The sequence below is a fragment of the Leptopilina heterotoma genome, unplaced genomic scaffold (genome assembly GCF_015476425.1).
Source record: "Leptopilina heterotoma isolate Lh14 unplaced genomic scaffold, ASM1547642v1 Lhet_68, whole genome shotgun sequence".
Classification (NCBI taxonomy): Eukaryota; Metazoa; Arthropoda; class Insecta; order Hymenoptera; family Figitidae; genus Leptopilina; species Leptopilina heterotoma.
The window spans coordinates 4,108,151-4,130,046 of NW_025111157.1; the positions used below are offsets into that span (position 1 = coordinate 4,108,151).

Here is a 21,896-nt window from a genome sequence, read left to right on the forward strand (position 1 = left end):
TTTACAAAATTAGACAATTGTGTTAAATTGTTATTATTAAATTTGACAAGAATAAAAAATGAACAACTAAAAAGTAAAATATTAATTTTTTTCAATAAATTTATATTTATAAACATTCATAAACTTTTTTTATAATTTTTTTCAAGTTTATGTCAAAAAAGCAATGTTGGCAAAGAGCGTTGTGAACAATTTTTCTATACTCAGCCAGCACTTGCCGCCGAGCCTTGTCCAAGCTTTGGCGAAACAAAAATTCTGTACTGCGCCAGCACTAATTGTCGAGGCTCGGCTAGACTACGCCGAACAATCGTCTGAGTACTAAGCCAGTGGTGAGCATCGGCACTACACTGGCATTTCCCATTGGGGAGGGTAGAAATATTGAAGGACAATAATTATTGTAGTATACTAGACGAGAATGTATGCAGGGTGATGACTTACAATGTTCCTTATTTTCTTGCAATTGTTTTCAGATTACTAGTGAAAAAATGTTTTAGTCAGACAATGGATTCTAATTTATCTCTCAGTGGTAAAGAAATATTTCAAGTCAGACATGTAATTATTCTTCTTAGTTTTAAATAGTAAAGAATTTTTTAGTGAGACAACATTCACTAATTTTTCTATCAGTAGTAAAAGCCAATTTCAGTCAGACATGAATGTCCTTTTATTGTAAGTACTAAAGAAATTTTTTAATCAGACAACTTTAATATATTATTAGTTTTTTTTTTTAGTTGTTATCGTTAGTTTTCTTTCAGTAGTAAAAGACAATTTCAGTCAGACAAGTTATTTTGCTTTTCAGCTTAAGTAGTAAAAAAATTCTTTAGTCAGACTTTAGTATAAGACAAATTTCTGCAAATTTTTCGTTCAGTAGTAAAAGTCAATTTCAGTCAGACATTTAATTATTGTTTTCAGAGAAGTAGTGAAGACATTTTTTAGTCAGACAACTGCTTTAATTTCTCCAGCAGTACTATAAAATAATTTCAGTCAATCAAAGAATAAAAAGCTTTTAGTACGAGTAGTATAAGTATTTTTTAGTCAGACAACTTTTTCTAATTTTTCCACCAGTAGTAAATGAGATTAGTCTTAGTAGTGAAAGATATTAATTCGGTAAAGTTTTCTTTCAGAGGTAAAAGTTAATTTCCGTCAGACATATAATTATCTTTTGCAGTTTATTTTAAGTAGCAAAGTAATTCTTTAGTCAGACAACTTTCACGAATTTTTCTTTCAGTATTAAATAGCTAATTTTAGTAATACGTGTAATTTTTCTTTTTAGATCTTAAGTAGTAGAGAATTTTTTTAGTCAGACAACTTTTTATAATATTATTCTACCACTAGTATAAGTCAATTTTTTTTTTGCACTTCTTTTGTTTTTTTTAATTTACATAGCACACGTTAAATTGTACACTGAATAGCTGGATTTTAAAACCTGAAAACAAAATTTTTAATTACAATTAATATTCATAGGAAGTATTTTTTTCCATTTTTGGAAAAGAATATAAAATAAAATAAATATTATTTTTATGTAAATTTTAATGAAGAAAGAAATACCAACTTTAACAAATGTGGCTAGTGACATTTCACTGACAATTGAACCAGACATTTTTATTGGTTTACCACCTCGAATCATTATTATCGTGAGATCTTTTTTTGTCTTATTTGACAAATTCACCCAGTCAATGTGCCAAATTTTATGTGAAATCGCCAGACTCTGTTATAATTAAAATTTGCACTATTTAGTTACTTTCAACTTTTATTACCTAAATTATTATATATTTATTTTTTTATTTAAATTTATTTACTTCTTCTATTTTCAAATTCATTTATTTACTGGAAATTTATTTATAATATATTGTATTATTATATTGTTAATATTTTTTTAATTTCACATTTTTAATACCTATTTCAATTTTATAATTTAATAAATATTAAATTTTTTTAATTTTAATTTTTTTTTTATTTTTATTTTTACTTTGGACATTATTTAAATTATCATACCCCTTCAATTAATTTCTGTCCATGAAAGCTGTAGAGAAAAATTTGAAACAAAATTGAACTGAGGTAGATAAAAAATAACCAACTTTGTTGATTGTTCTTATCAATTTTCGACACTTGGTAAATAATGGCAAAAATTCCTGCCATCGATGCAAAAAATTGAATGAAAATAACAAAACCAAATAGCTGATTCAGTTTATGACCAAGGCTGCACAAAAAGGAAAATATTTTCTGTTGTTTTAATTTTTTTTTTGTTACTGTCAATAAATTTTATGTTTTGTAAAAAAAAGTTAACGTTGACTTATTAAAGTCAGTAAAAATCAATTTCAGTTAGACATGAAATTTATCCTTTTCAGTTTTAAGTAGTAAAGAAGTTTTTAAGTCAGACAACTTTTTATATTTTTTTCTAGTAGTATAATTAAAAATTTTAATAACTTACTCGTATATATAATTATGATGAGTGACACAATCTTTAACAATTCTCGATTCGTATCGACGAATTATAAATTGTGAAGAATTTTTCTTAAATCCTGTTGACAATAAACTCAAACGATGTATTATTATATCCAATTGTCCTCCAATTTGTACAATGATCAACATAACAAAACACTCAATCGACGCTGTTGACATTGCAGTCATCCAAACGGCATAAGTCTGATATAAATATGTAGAAAAAAATGTAAATCTCGATTTGTGAATATTGAAAGGAAGCATCACGTCAAATAGAAGGGAAAACTTCCCACCCTTTTCTATTGATGAGAAAAATAATAATGAAGTCGTGGAAGCCATCATTATGTGAAAAACAATGCTATTTATCCTATTTAATTGTAGAATTCATAAATAATAATAATAGTTTAATTTTTTTTTCCAATTCACTGAATAAATATTAAACAAATAATTAATTATTTATTTGTTTAAATGAAAAAATACAAAAAAATAAATTAAATAGATGAAATAAATAAAAAAAATAAATGACTAAATACTTAAAAATAATAAAAATACTTAAAATTAATACTTATAACAAATAAATAAAAAATACTACTAAATAAAAATTTCGTAATGAAAAATAATAATAAACAAAAGAAATTTGTAATAATGGAAATTATTTTATTATTAAAATAAAAATTATCCTTTTAAAGAATAAATTACCTGCATTTTCGTGATATATTTTCTAAAATTTTAAATTCATAAATATCCCGTGGTTGACAATGTTTATTCCGAAACATTGCATGCAATTCGATGACATAATTATTTTTCACCAAAAAACTGCCGATTTTTATAAAAACAGCAAATACGCCAGAAAAATAAAAAAGTGTTTGTGTAAATTTATCCGCATTTTTACTAACGTAAAATAAATGTATAAATAGTGAAAATGTAAATGTCAAATGAATTGTCACATTGAAAATCGTATAAATATTGTAGAGAGAAATTTTCCACTTTTCATTAAATGACGACGGTCTCCATAAACCAAAAATTTTAAATATTGTAAATAAAAATTGTCCCGTAAACATTTTTTGCATTTTTTCAAAGTGATGGAAAATATTATTTATTATAATAATTGTCCTTTTTGTTAAAGTAAATTTAATTATTTTTTACAATAGAAGTTTGTGTTTAAAAAGTCCGTTTGCTCTTCTGTCTTCTGTCTTTTGTCATCTATAGATTTTGTCTTTCCCTTCAATTCACATTTTCTCCCCTTGATTAAAATATTTATGAAATAATTTCATTTCTGTTAGATTATTCTCCTCGTGTAAAGTATGTTGTATTTCGAAAAGGGATCATTGTTAACGATAAGAGTTATGCAATTTATGATTTATTAGCCTATTTTCTGTTCGACGAGAATATTCCATTAATTTTTTATTCATAAACATAAGCTAAAGAGAATCGTACGAAAACAGTGGAGACATAGATATTGGATTATTTATTGTTCGAGTCTTGAATGAACAGCGTTATATTTCTGAAGATAAATTAAAAAAGAAAATGTTCTCTTAATTAATTTATCCAAGTTTGACAATAAGTATATTTGTTTTTTATAAAAAAAACTATTTTAATTTTAATTTAATATAATTAAAATTTTTTAAATTTTAATTCACATTAATTTAAATAATTTAAACTATTCTTGAAATTGTTTATATATATGTATACTTCTGTTAGCAAAAAATGCACTTGTATTTGGTAAATTCTCAAAAATTTTTCATTAAATTGTAAGCAGAATATGCTGATTTCACTATCTAAAAAAATATATTTAATATACAAAGAAATATTTTTTAAATATTTTAAATAATCTTTAAATATTTTAATTTAAAAAAAAAGGCTACAAACTAAAAAATTGTTGATATAAATGGTAAATTTATAAAGAAAAGTATAGAAAAACTTTTCTAAAACTGTAAATAAATTTTTTTATAAATTTTTTTATAAATTTTTTTATATAAATATATTGTATATTTAAAAAAAATACAAACTTGCACGAATGTTTTTAATGACATGACTATTATTTTAAAGCCCATAAATGTCATAGGTCTTGAAGCTCGAATCATTATCAGAATTAAATTTTTTTTCGTACTATTTGTTGTAGACCACCATTGAATTTCATAAATACCATCCAAAAATTCTAAATTCTTATTAAAAAAAAATATAATTGAATTTTATAATTATCAAAGAAATAAATAAAAAGTAAAAATAAATTGTATAATAATAATATGAAAAATAATATTTACAAAATTTATTAAAATTAAAAAAAAAATATTAATAAATACCTTTGATTTAATTCGCTCTCCAAAATAACTATATAGAAGAATTTGCGATAATGTTGTTGATACTAAAAATATTAAGGCATAATAATTTGGATCGTTTAAAGATATTTTCGTTAATTGATACATGGCAGAACACAAACTTATCATTGTTGAAAAAAATTGAACAAAAATCATTGATCCAAATAGTTTATTTAAATTGTCAACTATTCTGCAAATTTTCAAAATAAAACTTAAATTTAATTTTATATTTAAATTTTATTTACTAAAGTAATTTTACGATGACCCATTGTTAGTAAGAAAAATATTTTCTTTTTTAATTTTAATGAAAATTTAATATTTTCTAAATGATAATTTTTCGAAATATAATTCTACAAAAATAGGATTATATTTGAAAACAATTTTTAAAAGTAATAAAATTAAATTCTTCCAAATATAAAATTTATTTCAGTGAAATTTGAGAAAACTTAATTGTTTTTTCAATTTTTTTTAAATTCATTTTCAAGAATTCAATTATCTATTTTAAAAAACGTTTCTGTTACAATTTTTCGAAAACTTGATTTTTTTTTTAAACTTTCTAAATTAAATTATTCAAAAATTCAATAATTTTTTCCGAATCAAATATTTAAAAACTTATTATTTCTTTAAAATTGGTTAATTATTGCAATTTCTATTGTAATTTCAATGTAATTCCTATTTTGAAATTTAATATTCTTTCCAAAAATTACAACTGCAATTTTTCCAATTATTTTTTTAAATAAAGATTTAAATATTATTATACTTTTATTTATTTATTTATTTATTTATTATACTTTTTTTTAACATCCTAATTTTTAAAGTAAATTTTTTTTAAAAATAAAATTCGTAAACAAAATATTTTTATTAAACTTACGAAAAAATGTGCAAGTGAAGATTAATAACGTCCTTAACAATTATTTCTTCATAATTCTGCTTTGAATATTTTTGAAAATTTTTTGTTAAACATTTAGAAAGAAAATTCATTCTATAAATGAGAATTTCATATTGTGTCGAAATTTTTAAAATTGTCACTAATGCCAATGATTCAACTGAGCATGTCACAAAGGTCATGAGTGTTACACCAATTGCCTCATGTAAATATGACAATAAAAAAAATGGCCTGTAATTTATGTCGTACGGTGTCCACATTTTAAATGGCAATGGAAATTTAATTATTTTCGGTGGTGGAAATAGAAAAGCTATTAGAGCCGTGGTACTCATTAGAGTTGCATAAATAATTGTGTACAACCTATTTTTAACAAACTGGAATTATTTTTTTTCAAGTTGATTTATTTTCTTTTAATATTCATATTTTTATATTATTATTATTAATATTTTTATTTTTATTTTTATTTTCATTATTATTATTATTATTATTATTATTATTATTATTATTATTATTATTATTATTATTATTATTATTATTATTATTATTATTATTATCAATATTTTTATTATTTATAAGTATAATATTATTATTTTCAACAGCAAGGAAACTGAGAAATTAGTGTTTTTTTTTTAAATATATATTTCTAATATCAGTAAAAAAAATTATATTATATTTACCTACAAGTATTAGACGTTTGTAGTAAAATTTCAAATTCATATTTGTCACGAGGCTGGCAGAGTTCATGAAGAAATAAATTTTTCCATTCAGTTACTGTTGAATGTTGAAAAAAAATTGCAATCATTTTGTAAAAAATATTTAGAAGAAGAAGAAAATAATACGGTGTCTCCATTTCACTGTTAATATTTTTTATATTTTTAAAAATATAAATGAAAATAGAAAGATTGAAAATAAATACAATTGTTATTGTAAGCAATGAATATAAATTATAGAGACAAACTTTCCATTTTGATTTCCAAATAATTGGTTTGTAGATGCCAGATAACTTAAAAAGAAAAAATGAAATTTGTCCGTTGTATAATTTATTTTCGTCATATGTAAATTTTTCCTGTAAAAAAAATGTATTTTTATTTTTTAAAAAAAAGTATAATTTTGAAAAAATTATAATTTTGAAAAAAATTTTTCAAAAAAATTATAATTTTGAAAAAAAATTTTCAAAAAAATTATAATTTTTGAAAATATTTTTTATTTTCGAAACAATTTATAAATTTCAAAAAAAAAATTACACTGTAAAAATAATAGAGATTTAAACAAAATTATCTTTTCTTTAAAAAAAAACAAAAAATTATTTTTGAATTAAACATCATTATAATTTTTATTCAACTCATAATAAGTTTGATTCAATAAAAATTCCGTTTAATTCACTTATAAAATATGTTTATAATTCAAACATGTTTTTTTTTTTTTTTTGATTGGCTACTTAATTTTTGGTTTAATAACAGATTTTCTCAGTGTATAATTTTCGTAAAAAATTTATAAAAATTGTTTAAAAAATAATTGAAAAAAAAATTTTTTTTTAATTGCAACAATACTGACTTGAAAAATTGAATGGGACATGTTCAGTGAAAGACAAAGAATTTTTTTTATTTTAGTTTGAAACTGAGATGTTGTTTTCTTTATAGAAGTCGCATGACATTCCTGCCCCATATGATTTCTTATTAACATTCTAATATATGGTATCGATTTCACGATAAACTGACAATATTTCAGCGAGCGCAGAAAATTGTTGTTGAATAATTTCCATTGTCATTTGCATAGAAAATTATTTTCAAGAATATTTCTCTCGTTTTTCGTGTAAAATTTTAATGAGACTTTATAAAAAGGGGTTTGAATAAGAATATTATATACATTATCTCTCTACTGCGGTGCATATAACTTTTGCAGTTATAAAAAATAATTATTCGTAGACAATAAAGTTTGCAAAGATATATATGACGAGAAATAATTTTATATTTTTGCTTAAAATTCAAATTTTTACTATTATTTATAATTAATTTTTTCTTTTTTAACAAAAAAAAAAAAAAAAAAAAATATTTAGTGAAATTGTGAAATTTGTTTTTGTGTACTTAGTATAAAAGTAGCAGTGGACGACTAATTAAGCCAGTTTCAAGTAGTAAAGATATTCTGTAGTCAGACAACTTTTTATAATTTATCTCACAGTAGTAAAATGTAGTTTTAGTCAGACATTTAATTGTTTTTTCAGCTTGAGCAGTAAAAAAATTTTTGGCAAATAAATATCTATTATTTTTCTTTCAGTAGTAAAAACCAATTTCAGTCAGACATGTTTACTGTTCTTTTCAGATAAGTAGAACAGTAAATTTTCAGTCAGACAAGTTTAGATAAATTTTTCTCTAAGTAGAAAAGAATTATTTTAGTCAGGAATTCTTTAGTTAGAGAACTTTCACTAATTTTTCTTTCAGTAGTAAAAGACAATTTCAGTCAGACATGTAATTGTCCTTTTTAGTTTTAAGTAGTAAAGAATTTTTTTAGTCTGAGCAACTTTCACCAATTTTTCTATCAGTAGTAGGAGCCGATTTCTGTCAGACAAGAAAGTCCCTTTATTTTAAGTAGTAAAGAAATTATTTAGTCAGACAACTTTCTGTAATTTTTCGTTCAGTAGTAAAAGTCATAATTTAAGTCATACATTTAATTATTGTTTTCAAATAAGTAGTAAATATAGTTTTTAGTCAGACAATGAAGTCTAATTTTTCTCTCAGTAGTAAATAATTATTTTAGTCAGACATGTAATTATTCTTTTTAGCTTGAGTAGTAAAGAAACTATTTATTTATACTCTTAACAGTTTTTTTTTTTAATACAATTAACAATTTGGAGCAATTGTACATAATTCTGTTAGCAAAAATACACTCCTACTTTCGGAACATTCTCAAAAACTTTTCATTAGATTGTAAGCAGAGTATGCCGACTTTACTATCTGAAAAAAGTGTTATTTAATATACGTAATTTAAAATTTTTTTTTTTAAATAAAAAATATACGTAATTTAAAAAAATATACGAAAATTAAAAAATTAATAATAAATTAATAAATACCTAATCATGTTAAAAAAATTTAGAAAAATAAAAAAAATTTACAGTAAAATTCAAAGAAATGATTTCAAGTATAAATAGTCAAAAAATACAAACTTGCACAAATGTATCGATCGACATAATAATTATTTTCGAGCCCATAAATGTCATTGGTTTTGAAGCACGAATCATTACCATAATTAAATTTTTTTTTGTCGCATTCGTTGTGGACAACCATTGAATTTCATAAATACCTGCCAGAAATTCTACACTCTTGGCAGTAAAAAAATATTTTAATTTTCTAATTACTAAACGTTATTAATATTTATGTAATTTACATAGTATTTTTAAAAAAAAGTAATAATATAATTAATTATTAAAAAAAAAATTTTTTTTTTAAATATAATTTAAATTTTAACATTTAAAATAAATGTAAGTAACAAGAAGAATGAAATAAAATTATAAATTACAAAATAGAAATAAACAATAACAATAAAAATTAATGAAAATAATATCTATACAAAATTTGTTATTAATTTTATAATTGAAAGTCAATTAATACCTTTAATTTAATTTGCTCTCCAAAATAACTGTAGAGAAAAACTTGCATTAATGTTGATGTTATCAGAAACATTAAGGCCCAGTACTTTGGATCGTTGGAGGAGACTTTTGTTAACTGAAACGTCGCAGAACATAAACTTATCATTGATGAGAAAAATTGAACAAAAATCATTGATCCAAATAATTTATTTAAATTCTCAACTATTCTGCAAGAAAATTTTTATTATAATTAATGTTCAGAAAACGTAAAAATACATATAAAAATATCTCTTTTCCTGTTTATATATCCCTTCCAAAATTCACAATATAAAAATTAAAATTCAGAATCGTTTTTTTAATTCAAAAAGAATATTTTTTTTAATTAAATATTTTTACTATTATCATTGTTTGATTGAGAAATATTTTTATTATTTAGAAAAAAGAATATTTTTATTCTAAAAAAAGTATGTTTTTGTTGTAATAAATTTAATTTTTAAAAATACATTTAAAAATTTCAAAAAAAAAATTTTTAATATATTTTAATTAAAAAATTATTTTCTATTATTCTGTAATATTATAATTATAATTTTTAAAATAAAATGTTTATGTAAATTAATAATATGATAAATTTAGAGGAAAACAAAAATTATAGAAACTTACGAGAAAATGTGTAAGTGAAGTTTAATAACATCTTTAATAATTTTTCCCTCATAATTCTGAGTTGAATATTTTTGAAAATTTATTGTTAAAGATTTAGAAAGAAAATTAATTCTGTAAATGAGAATTTCGTATTGTGCGGAAACTTGCAAAATAATCACTAAAGCTAAAGTTTCCACTGAACTTGTCACACAGGCGGACAATGTTGCAGATACTCCCTGATGTAAATATGAGAATATAAAAAATGGTTTGTAATTTATATCGTACGGTGTCCACATTTTAAATGGCAATGGAAATTCATTTGCTTTCGGCGGTGGAAACAGTAAAACAGTCAGACCCGAAGCATTCATTAGAATTGTGTAAACAATTGTGTACAATCTATTTTTAACAAAGTGGAATTATTTTTTTTTTTTAATTATTACTATTATTGATTTATTAATTTTATTATTATCGTTTTCTACCACAAAAAATGAATTTTTTTTTATTTTCTCAATATTTCTATTATTTCTAAATAATATTATTAAATATTGATAAAATTTTTCTATTTTAATAAAAAAAAAGTAACATTTTTTAGTCTAACATTTTTTTCCAAATGATAAATTAATTTTTTTCAAATAAATTATGTAAATAAAATTTATTATATTTACCTACAAGTATTAGATGATCGTAGTAATATTTCAAATTCATTTTTGTCACGAGGCTGGCAGAGTTCATGGAGAAATAAATTTTTCATTACAGTTACTGTTGAATGTTGAAAAAAAATGGCAATCATTTTATAAAAATTATTCATTAGAACGAGAAAATAAAAACATGTCTCCATTTCGCTGTCAATATTTTTTAAACTTTGAATGATATAAATGAAAATTGAAAAAATGAAAATAAACACAATTCCTATTGTAAATAGTGAATAGAAATTATAGAGAAAAATTTTCCATTTTGATTTCCACAGAATTGGTTTGTAGATGCCAAGTAATTTAAACAGAAGAAATGAAATTTGTCCAATGTAGATTTTATTTTTGTCATAGGTGAACATTGTCTGAAAGTAAAAATTATTTTTTTTTTTTTTAAGAAAATCGTTTACAAAATTTATATTTTAAAAAATCGTTTTAAAAAATTTTGAAAATTTAAAAAGAAAATCGTTTAAGAAATTATTTAAAAAATTGTTTTGAAAATCGTTTAAAAAATTGTTTATGAAATCATTAGAAAAATTGTTTAGAAAAATTGTTAGAAAAATTGTTTAAGAAATCATTTGAAAAATGGTTTCGAGAAGAATTTAAAAAATTGTTTTAAAAATCATTTAGAGAAATATTTAAATAAAATTAGTTTGAAAACTGTCACATAATACTGACTTGACAAATTGAATGAGACATGTATGCCATGTTCGATAAAAGTCAAAGAATATTTTTCCTTTTTGTTTGAAACTACAATGTATTTCTCCTTACCTTGAATGAGAAGTTGTATCACATTCGTGTCCCATAATAATTCTTATTAACATTCTCATATAGTGTATCGATTTCTCCATAATATTGCAATATTGTAGTGAGCGGAGAAAGTTGAGTTGAATAATTTCCATTGTCATTTGCATAGAAAATTATTTTGAAGGATATTTCTCGTTATTCGCGTGAATTTTTAATAAGACTTTATAAAAAGGGGTGAAAAATGATGAATATTATCCGCTAACTGGCGCGGGCGCATAAGAAGAAACTTTTGCAGTTATATAGAAATAGATATTGTAGATAAATTTAATATTGTCATTTCTCAACAGTCTTAAAATTAGACATGTGGCAATAAAATCTACAAAGACTACAATTTTTCGTTACTTCTACATTCTTCAGTACATTTTAAAATTTTAAAAGCCTTTTAATAAATTGTATGCAGTGTATGTTGATTTCACTACCTGAAAAATTGGTAAAAGTGGAAAAATTACAAATTTGAGAAAAATAAAAAAAAAATTTGTACGACAATAAAAATTAAGATAAGAATTTTACAATTATTATTATTAATTATTAACTATATTAATCTTTGTATTTTTTCATTCATTCTGCCCGCAGTTTGAAGTTAGTTTCTGTTTATGATTTTGTTTTCTTTTCTTTAAAAAATATTTTTTGACAAATTGAAAATATGCAAAGTATTTTTTCATGATTCATAATAAAATAGTATTACAAATCAGAAAATTTAAAAAAAAAGATGATTAATAAATAAAAAATATACCCATTTTGTTTGCTATATGCTTTTTTCTATAACAAATTTCGTTTGACTGATCTAAATTATTATGCAAATTATTCTCCTTTTTATTTACAAAAAATACTAGAAAATTATTAATTGATAACAAATTTTTATCAAGAAGTAGGAAGTATACCCATTTTATGCATAATTTTTATTTTTCAATAACAATATTGTTTAAAAACTCATTTTTTTCTTTTGGGAAGAAAAACATTGGATATTCCCGTTTCTTAATATTTTTGTAGAAAATTCTCAATTTTTATAAGGAAATAATTTACTTCAATTCTATTTCTTAATTTCAATTGTTTTAATAAAATTCAAAGTATTTTTTAAAAATAAAGCAAAAAAAAATGTTTATAAATTATATTTGTCAATTAGAAAATTTTATTGAAAATGAAACTGAAAATTTTTGAATTTTTAGAAAATAAAGGAAAAAATTTTATTGAAAAAAATGTTCTGTTAAATTTATTTACGAATATCTTTAATTGTAAAATTATTCGAAAACAATAATTTCTTTTTTAAATATTTAAAATATTTAATTATTATTATTTTTCCGTAGGAATTAAAATTCTTCAAAACATTCAAATTCAAATCTTTTTGAAATTAATCAATTTTAAAAATATTGTTAGAAAACATTAAGATTAACGATTTCTTTATGTTTTACAATAATTAAAGAGGATCGAGTGTTAAAATAACTATTTTATATTATAAGAGCATTGTTACTGTAACTTCTTAAAATTTATTTTCATATTATATTATTATCTAAAATTTAAACTAAAATTCATTTTCAAATCAATTTGTATTAGAATATTCTACAAGAATTCAATTATTTAAATACAAAAGTAAATTATTTATTGAATAATTAAATGTTTCTTAACATTTAATTCTTATAAAGAATGTTATTAACAAATTTTTAAATAATTGAATTCTTTTGACGAATTTTAATAAAAAAATTTAGAATAGTTACATTTTTCAAGGAATTCGATTAAAATTGTATTAAAAGTAATTGAAATTCTGCGATAAGTTTTATTATTTCTGAAAATAATTGAATTATTAAGAAGAATTTTATTATTTACGAAAATAATTAAATCTGTGTAAAAATTTTATTATTTATGAAAATAATTGAATGATTACGAAGAAGTTTATTAAAAAAATTTGTAAATAATTGTATTCCTGTGAAATTTTTATTGTTTATGGAAATAATTAAATGTTTGCGTAGAATTTGATAAAATTTTTTTCAATTAATTGAATTCCTTTGGAAAATTTTATTAAAATAGTAAATATTGAAAATCATTGAAATGGAAAAGATTTTTGAAAAAAATTGAAATTTTGACAAGAATTTTATTACAATTTTTGAAAATAATTGAATTTTGAAGAAGAATTTTTTTATTCATAAAGATAATAATTGGAATTTTGTCGAGATTTGTTTGTAAATTTTGAACATAATTGAATTTTGTGATAAGAATTTTATTACTTTTGAAAATAATTCAATTTCTGCAATTTGTTACTTTTTCAAAATTCAATTTTTTAGTGTTTTTAACTAAAATTCTTCTGTAAATCCATTATTTTTAATAATTAATTAAATATATATATTGACAAATTTAACTAATTTTAGCAGATTTTGAATTATTAAAATTTTTCAAAAATCTAAGTTCATTAAAATTTCTAATTAAATTCATTCAACGTTAAAATTTTATAAAATTTGAAATTGAAGTCGTTTGAAGTTAATTTATTTATGAAAATTGTAAACGCAATTCTTTTAAAATTGAATTATTTTTGAAATATTTAAGTAAAATTATTCATTAAATAATTTATTTATTTTGTGATAGTTGTTCAAGATTTAAGTTATTTAAAAATAAATTTTTATCAGAAATTGAATAAATTGAAGGGTTTTGTTAGAATTCGTGTTAATTTTATAGTTTATGAATCAAACAAAAAAGACACAAAAATTCAGAATTTTCTTATGAATTCTAAAAATTTAATTTTTTTCAGAACTTTTAATAAAAATTCCTGACTTTTCCCTGAATTTCCTGTGTCAGAATATATGATTATTATAGTTATAACAATATTAAAAGTATAGTATTTCAATTCATATTTTATTTTTATGAAAATAAATTTGAATTAAAAATTTTTAACTTGTATTATTTTTAAAATTGCTAATTTTATTTAAAATTTTACTTAAAATTTTATTTAAAAAAGTGAGTAAAAAGTTGCTAGTTAATATTATTAATATTATAATTAACAAATTTAACAATTTATAACAAAATTTGTAAATAACTTTTTTGGATAGAATTTAGTCTAAAATTTAAATAAAACCTTATATATTATATTAAAATTATAAAGCTGAAACTCGTATCCAGTTAATTTTTTTGAAAATTTTACATCGGTTTGAAGCAAAAAAAAATTTGTTTAAAATTTAATTTTCAAAATTAAGTGGCTGCCAGTTTTAGCTTCAGATTAAAAATTTACAAACATGAACAAATGTGTCTATCGACATGACGATTATTTTGCAGCCTGTAAATGTCATTGGTTTTGAAGCACGAATCATTATTGTGATTAAATTTCTTTTTGTTTTATTCGTTATGAACACCCATTGAATTCCATAGATACCATCTATCAATTTTATACTCTATTTATAAGTGGAGTAAATATATTATTTCAATTTTGTGCCTTCAAATATATTTAGATAAAAATTAAAAATAATCGAATTAATAAAGTCGTGTTAAAACATAAAAATACAAAAAATATAATATGGAAAAACATAACTTTTTTGCAATTTCTTAAAAAAAAACGTTTTTTATTTTTAATTTAATCGTTTTTAATTTCCCCGTTTTTTTTATTTTTAAATTTCTTAAAAAAATTAATAAATAAATAAAAATTGAGGAAAAAATATTTGTAAGTAAAATAAAATACCTTGGATCTAATTTTTTCTCCAAAATAACTGTATAAAAACATTTGCAGTAATGTACACATGAGAAGAAAAATTAATATCCAATATTTAAGATCGTCTTGAGAGATTTTTGTTAATTGATACGTGGCCGAACCAATACTTATCATTGATGAAAAAAATTGAACGGAAATCATTGATCCAAATAATTTGTTCAAATTTTCCCCTATTCTGTAATTTTTAATTAAATTTTAAAATAAATTTTTTAAATCAGTATTTTTTTTATAATTAAAATTATTTTTGTAGTTTAATAAAAATAAGTAAATAAATAAAGAAGAGAGATTTGTACTCACGAAAACATGTGCGTGTGAAGTTGAACAACGTCCTTAATAATTTTCTCCTCATAATGAAGAGTGGAAAATTGTAATTGATGATTTATTGCAGAAATTTTCGAGAGATAATTTAGTCGATGAATGAGAATATCATATTGCGAACAAAGTTGCAAAATTATTACTAAAGCTAAAGTTTCGACTGAACTTGTTACGCAGGCCGATAAAATTGCAGCTGCTCCCTCGTGTACACATGACAGTATATAAAATGGTCTGTAATTTATATCGTACGGTGTCCACATTTTAATTGGCAGGGGAAATTCACTTTTCGTCACTAGGTAACTCAGGAAAAGTGCTAGTACCGAAAAATTCATTAAAATCGTGTAAACGATCGTGTATAACCTATAGTATAACAAATTAAAAACAGAAAATTTATTATTATTATTTTAATGATTCTTATCATCATTCTAATTATTATTTATGTTTTTTTCAATTAAATTAACAATGATTTTCTTCAGTGTATTTTTTTATATTATTTTTGTAGTATTTTTATACTATTTTTATAGTTGATTAATTTTGCAGTACTTTTATAGTTAAATTTTTTTAAGTCTTAACAATTTTTTTTCTCTCTGTATTTTTATAGTCAATTATTTCTGTAGTATTTTTATAGTTAATTAATTTTGCAGTATTTCATAGTTAATGTTCTTTAGATTTAACTTTTTTTTTCTCTTTGTATTTTTTATAGTAAATTATTTTTGTAGTATTTTTATTGTAGTTTTATAGTTAATTTGTTTTGCAATATTTTTTCAGTTAATTTTTTTAACCTAAACAATTTTTTTTCTCTTTGTATTTTTTATAGTCAATTATTTTTGTAGTAGTTTTACAGTTAATTTGTTTTGCAATATTTTTTTAGTTAATTTTTTTAACCTAAACAACTTTTTTTCTCTTTGTATTTTTTATAGTCAATTAATTTTGTAGTATTTTTTTAGTTAATGAATTTTGTAGTATTTCTATCGATAATCAGTTTTGTAGTATTTTTATAGTTAATTTTTGTAGCCATAACCATTTTTCTCTGTTTGTATTTTTTGTATTTTTTAGGTTATTAGTTTTGCTGTATTTTTATAGTTAAAATTTGTTTAGACTTGAGAATTTTTTTTTATTTATAGTTTTTTTATATTTAAGTTTTTTAGCCTTAACAATTTTTTTCTCTTTGTATTTTTTATAGTCAATTATTTCTGTAGTATTTTTATAGTTTTTCCTAATTAATTAATTTTGCAGTATTTTCATCGTTAATGTTCTTTAGCCTTAACAATTTTTTTTCTCTTTGTATTTTTTATAGTCAATTATTTCTGTAGTATTTTTATAGTTAATTAATTTTGCAGTATTTTCATAGTTAATGTTCTTTAGATTTAACTTTTTTTTTCTCTTTGTATTTTTTATAGTCAATTATTTTTGTAGTAGTTTTATTATAGTTAATTTGTTTTGCAATATTTTTTCAGTTAATTTTTTTAACCTAAACAACTTTTTTTCTCTTTGTATTTTTTATAGTCAATTAATTTTGTAGTATTTTTTTAGTTAATGAATTTTGTAGTATTTCTATCGATAATCAGTTTTGTAGTATTTTTATAGTTAATTTTTGTAGCCATAACCATTTTTCTCTGTTTGTATTTTTTGTAGTTAATTAGTTTTGTAATATTTTTATAGGTTATTAGTTTTGCTGTATTTTTATAGTTAAAATTTGTTTAGCCTTGAGAATTTTTTTTTCTTTATAGTTTTTTTATAGTTAAGTTTTTTAGCCTTAACAATTTTTTTTCTCTTTGTATTTTTTATAGTCAATGATTTCTGTAGTATTTTTATAGTAGTTTCATAGTTATTTTGTATTGCAGGATTTTTTTTAGTTAATTTTTTAACCTAAACAACTTTTTTTCTCTTTGAATTTTTTATAGTAAATTATTTTTGTAGTATTTTTATTGTAGTTTTATAGTTAATTTGTTTTGCAGTATTTTTTCAGTTAATTTTTTTAACCTAAACAACATTTTTTCTATTTGTATTTTTTACAGTCAATTATTTCTGTAGTATTTTTATAGTTTTTTATAGTTAATTAATTTTGTAGTATTTTCATAGTTAATGTTCTTTAGATTTAACTTTTTTTTCTCTTTGTATTTTTTACAGTCAATTATTTCTGTAGTATATATTTATAGTACTTTATAGTTAATTAATTTTGCAGTATTTTTTATAGTCAATTACTTTCGTAGTATTTTTATAGTAGTTTTATAGTTAATTTATTTTGCAGTATTTTTTCAGTTAAATTTTTTAATCTAAACAACTTTTTTTTCTTTGTATTTTTACAGTCAATTAATTTTGTAGTATTTTTATAGTTAATTAATTTTGTAGTTTTTAAAACTTTTTTTTATCTTTAATCAGTTTTACAGTATTTTATAGTTAATTGTTGTAGCCATAACCTTTTTTTGTTTTTTTTTTGTAGTTAATTAGTTTTTTTAATGTTTTTATAGTTAATTAGTTTTTATTTTTATAGGTTATTAGTTTTGCTGTATTTTTATAGTTAAAATTTGTTTAGCCTTGATAATTTTTTTTTCTTTATAGTTTTTTATAGTTAATTTTTTTAGTCTTAACCATTTTTTTTTCTCTGTGTATTTTTAATAGTTAATTAGTTGTATAATTTTTTTTTATAGTTAGTTAATTTTGTAGTATTTTAATAGTTAATTAGTTTTGCAGTATTTTTGTAGTTAATTTTTTCACCATTGAGGATTTTTTTTCACTTTGTATTTTTATAGTTAATTTTTTAATCCTAACAATTTTTTTTTCTCTGCGTGTATTTTATAGTTAATTAGTCTTGTAGTATTTTTAATTTTTTTAGTTTATTTTTTTTTAGTCTTGAGTGTGTAGAATATTTACCTGCAAGAATTAGAAGTTCGTTGTTGTATTTTAAATTCAAATTCATCGCGCGGTTGGCAAAGTTCATTTCTAAATAGATTCTTCGATTCAATGATAAATGAACGTTGCAGAAGAATTGAAATCATTTTATTAAAATTATTCATTAGAACGAGAAAATAGAAAAATGTCTCCATTTCCCCGTCAATATTTTCGAGGTTTACAATAATGTACATAAAAATAGAGAAAATAAAGAAAAAGACAATTGATATTGTAAACAGTGAATATAAATTGTAGAAAAAAATTTTATATTTCGATTTCCATAGCACTGGTTTATAAATGCCAATTAATTTAAACAGAAGAATTGAGATTTGTCCGATGTATAAATTATTTCCACCATAAGTGAACATTGTCTGAGTAGAAAATTAAATCTTTTGCCTCTAATTTTTTTCTTTTTTCTTTTTTTTTAATTTTTTAAATATTTTATTTTATTTTAAATTTATTATTTTAAATAATTTATATTTATAATTTTATTAATTTATATTTATAATTTTATTAATTTCTTTTTCTAATTTTATTAATTTATATTTATTACTTTACAATTTTCTTTTTATGAAAGTGAAAAATTTTATAAAACTGCTGAAAGGAATATTTTATTTTATTTTTTATTTTAAATTATGAACGGGTAAAAAGTATGAGAAGGTTACAATTATTTTAATAGTCAATTAATAAATTTGTCTGAATTAATTAGTAAAATCTTATATTATTATTAGTCAACTATATTTTACTAATTAAATATCTGACTATGTTTTTTTTTTCTCTCTGGAGGAGAATGAGAAGTATCACATTCGCTTTCCATAATAATTCTAGACATTCCTGGCAAATACAGTCCTATTGATTTCCCGATATATTTGAAATATTGTTTAGCGTATGCACTTGGTGAATAATTTCTATCGTAATTTACATAGAAAATATCATTTAACGACAATTCGCTCCGTTTTTCGCATAAATTTTTGATCAACATTTTATATGAGGAGAAGAAACTCGATGCGAATAAGTACCATTTCTAAATAATTTTTATAGATTCAAAAGTAACTTACAATATTGTTATCAAAACTGAATTATTATATTCTGAGTGACAAAAAATTGAAAGTCCTAGCAACTAGAACTCCTTTTTTTTTGTTTTCTTCTTTTTTTTACAATAATAAAGAAGAAGATGAAAAAAAAATATAAGAAACTTTGGACATACAGAAAATTCTTTTTTGATTTTTAAACCAAACAAAAATTTTTCTAATCGTCAGCTACATAAATTGGGAGTAAAAAGAAATTTTTTATTAAAATACAATGAGTATTTTTTTATAGTATTTTTTATAGTATTTTTTATAGTATTTTTTATATTTATTTCTATTACGAGTCTATTTTTTTAGAAACTTCTCATCAGACTATAAGCGGAATATGCAGTCTTGACAATCTGAAAGTTAAAAAAAATTTCTAATTATGGAATTAAAATGAACATTTAATTAAAATATTTAAATTCAAAATAAAATAATTAATGAAATTTTAAAAATTAAATAATTAATAAAAAGGTGGTTTTTGTTAAAAATTACGGAATAATTTGAAATTGTACAATTATTAATTATTACCTGCACGAAAGTATCTGTTGACATTATAATAATTTTAAAGCCCATAAATGTTAAAGGTCTTGAAGCTCGAGTCATTATCAGAACCAAATCTCTTTTTGTTTCATTTTTTATGCATAACCATTTTATATCGTAAATGCTTTTCATGAGTGCGACACTCTTTGGTTTATAATTTTAAAAAAAAAATAATAATAATAATCAAAGAAAGAATTTAATAATAAATAATTTATTTAATGTTTGGCCATTAGGCCAAACAAATAAGTCTAAGATCTTTATTATTTAAATAAATAATTTAATAATAATAATAATAATAATAAATAATAATAGTAAATAATAGTAATAATATTTCGTTTATTAACACATTTTTTCTAAGGATATCAAATTAAGACAAAAAATGTTGCAAAATTGTTGCGACGCAACATTTTTTTTTTGTCTCAATTTGATATCCTTAGAAAAATTGTGATAACTGCGCATTAATTTGGACGTAAAAACAAAAAAAAAACAATTATTACGGGAGTAAAATTCGAAATAAATATGAAAACCAACCTTGGCCATAATTTTGTCACCAAAATAACTGTAAATATAAATCTGCAATAAAGTTGAGATTAGTAAAAATAATAAAATCCAACTTTTTGGATCGGCTATGGACAATTTTGTTAACTGATAAGTAATTGGACATAAACTCATTGACGATGAGAAGAATTGAAAAAATATCATTGAGCCAAATAATTGATTTAAATTGTCTCCGATTCTGTAAAAAGAAAAGAGCAAAGATGAATTACAATTTTTTATTAGAATTGCAATTAGAATAGTTATTTTCGTAACAAGGGCGCAAAATAGGTGATTGCGACGATGGCGAAATGAAGGGAGCGAGGGGACACAATTTCGCGCCCGAGGCGAAGCCGAGGGAGCGAAAGTGTCCCCGAGGTCCCGAAATTTCGCCAAAGTCGTAATCACCTTTGCGCCCATGATGCGAACATAATTTTTTGTCCTAACTGCATGGAAAGTATGGCATAGAGGGCACGCACGATTAAACGCTCATATTAGTTAAAAATTAAGCTCTATATAAACATTATATCGAATGAAGTCTATAATGATAGAAGTTTTAAAATAGAAATAAAAAACAATGTATTCTGGAAACATAGTATTTATTTAGAACGTAGTAATTAATAATTAAACAAAACTGAAACAAGAACTTTTAAAATTGACAATTTTGATAAACGAAATGGGAACAAAACCAAATGTCTCATTATTTTTTTAGAGAAAATAAAAAAAAATTGCAAATTTTTATAGACAAAATAAAACAAGTTGAAAATGTTTGCAGTTTTATAGTCAACACAAAAAGAAAGTCGAAAATGTCGCATTTTAATGAAGAAAATCGAATAATTAACAAGCGGGCGGTAAAGTATTTTCCGCCCGCTCGGAGGTAGGCGAAGCGGGCGGAAAATACTTTACCGCCCGCTGACGTCATACAAGCGGGCGCAAAATACTTTTCCGCCCGCTTCCCCCACTCCCGGGCGTAATGTGTTACTTTGCGCCCGCCTTAAGTGCCCGAAATGACATACTTTCCGTGCAGGTAGGACAAAAAATTATTTTGTGTAAATTATTTTTATTAGAATCATCGCAACACTTTTGATTCATTTTTTTGTCTCAATTTGATATCTGCAGAAAAACTGTGAATAAAAATTGAAAAATAATTTTTTGTGCAAATTATTTTTTCAAGAATATAAATTAAAAAATATTTTGCAAATTATTTTTATTAGAATAGAAATTAGAAACGAATTTTGTGAAAAATTATTTTTATATAGAAATTTTTTGGTGCATATTATTTTTATATAGAATTTTTTTGGTGCAGATTATTTTTATATAGAATTTGTTTGGTGCAAATTATTATTTCTATTTTAGAATATAATTTTGTGAAAATTGTATATATTTATTTTTTTCTTCTCTCTTTTTTTCTGGTGCTTACGATAAAATGTAAATGTGAAGCTTTACGAAATCTTTAATAATTTTTGATTCACAATGATTGTAGTGAGGTTGAAGTT

The 21,896-nt window shown here is 21.5% G+C and overlaps 3 protein-coding genes across 3 annotated transcripts; all 3 read right to left on the reverse strand.

Annotated features, from left to right (window-relative positions):
- Positions 1-1,372: 1,372 nt before the first annotated feature.
- On the reverse strand, positions 1,373-5,972 carry LOC122510181. The gene is made up of 5 exons (XM_043624640.1): positions 5,784-5,972; positions 2,426-2,640; positions 1,990-2,017; positions 1,547-1,702; positions 1,373-1,420 (listed from the first exon to the last, which is right to left on the reverse strand). Exons 1-5 carry the CDS (start codon positions 5,970-5,972, stop codon positions 1,373-1,375), a joined length of 636 nt encoding a protein of 211 aa, XP_043480575.1.
- Positions 5,973-8,489: 2,517 nt separating this feature from the next.
- On the reverse strand, positions 8,490-10,230 carry LOC122510182 (odorant receptor 9a-like). The gene is made up of 4 exons (XM_043624641.1): positions 9,884-10,230; positions 9,246-9,450; positions 8,801-8,956; positions 8,490-8,591 (listed from the first exon to the last, which is right to left on the reverse strand). Exons 1-4 carry the CDS (start codon positions 10,228-10,230, stop codon positions 8,544-8,546), a joined length of 756 nt encoding a protein of 251 aa, XP_043480576.1. The 3' UTR covers positions 8,490-8,543.
- Positions 10,231-11,658: 1,428 nt separating this feature from the next.
- Positions 11,659-15,621, reverse strand: LOC122510183. The gene is made up of 3 exons (XM_043624643.1): positions 15,344-15,621; positions 15,017-15,221; positions 11,659-11,777 (listed from the first exon to the last, which is right to left on the reverse strand). The coding sequence occupies exons 1-3, from the start codon at positions 15,619-15,621 to the stop codon at positions 11,730-11,732; spliced, it is 531 nt and encodes a 176-aa protein (XP_043480578.1). The 3' UTR covers positions 11,659-11,729.
- Positions 15,622-21,896: the final 6,275 nt, after the last annotated feature.

Excerpts from the sequence above, each read along its gene's own strand:
- LOC122510182 (XM_043624641.1), bottom strand. The coding sequence starts at position 10,230 with ATGAATGCTTCGGGTCTGACTGTTTTACTGTTTCCACCGCCGAAAGCA. Across the intron at positions 8,957-9,245 it reads GAGAGCAAATTAAATTAAAG|AGTGTAGAATTTCTGGCAGG; the intron begins GTATTAATTGAC and ends TTTACTGCCAAG. Across the intron at positions 8,592-8,800 it reads CGATCGATACATTTGTGCAA|ATAGTAAAGTCGGCATACTC; the intron begins GTTTGTATTTTT and ends CACTTTTTTCAG.
- LOC122510183 (XM_043624643.1), bottom strand. The coding sequence starts at position 15,621 with ATGTGGACACCGTACGATATAAATTACAGACCATTTTATATACTGTCA. Across the intron at positions 15,222-15,343 it reads CTTCACACGCACATGTTTTC|AATAGGGGAAAATTTGAACA; the intron begins GTGAGTACAAAT and ends TAAAAATTACAG. Across the intron at positions 11,778-15,016 it reads GAGAAAAAATTAGATCCAAG|GTAGTGAAATCAACATACAC; the intron begins GTATTTTATTTT and ends CCAATTTTTCAG.
- LOC122510181 (XM_043624640.1), bottom strand. The coding sequence starts at position 5,972 with ATGAGTACCACGGCTCTAATAGCTTTTCTATTTCCACCACCGAAAATA. Across the intron at positions 2,641-5,783 it reads CAGTTGAATCATTGGCATTA|ACTTATGCCGTTTGGATGAC; the intron begins GTGACAATTTTA and ends TATTTATATCAG. Across the intron at positions 2,018-2,425 it reads CATCATAATTATATATACGA|CTTTCATGGACAGAAATTAA; the intron begins GTAAGTTATTAA and ends TTTTCTCTACAG.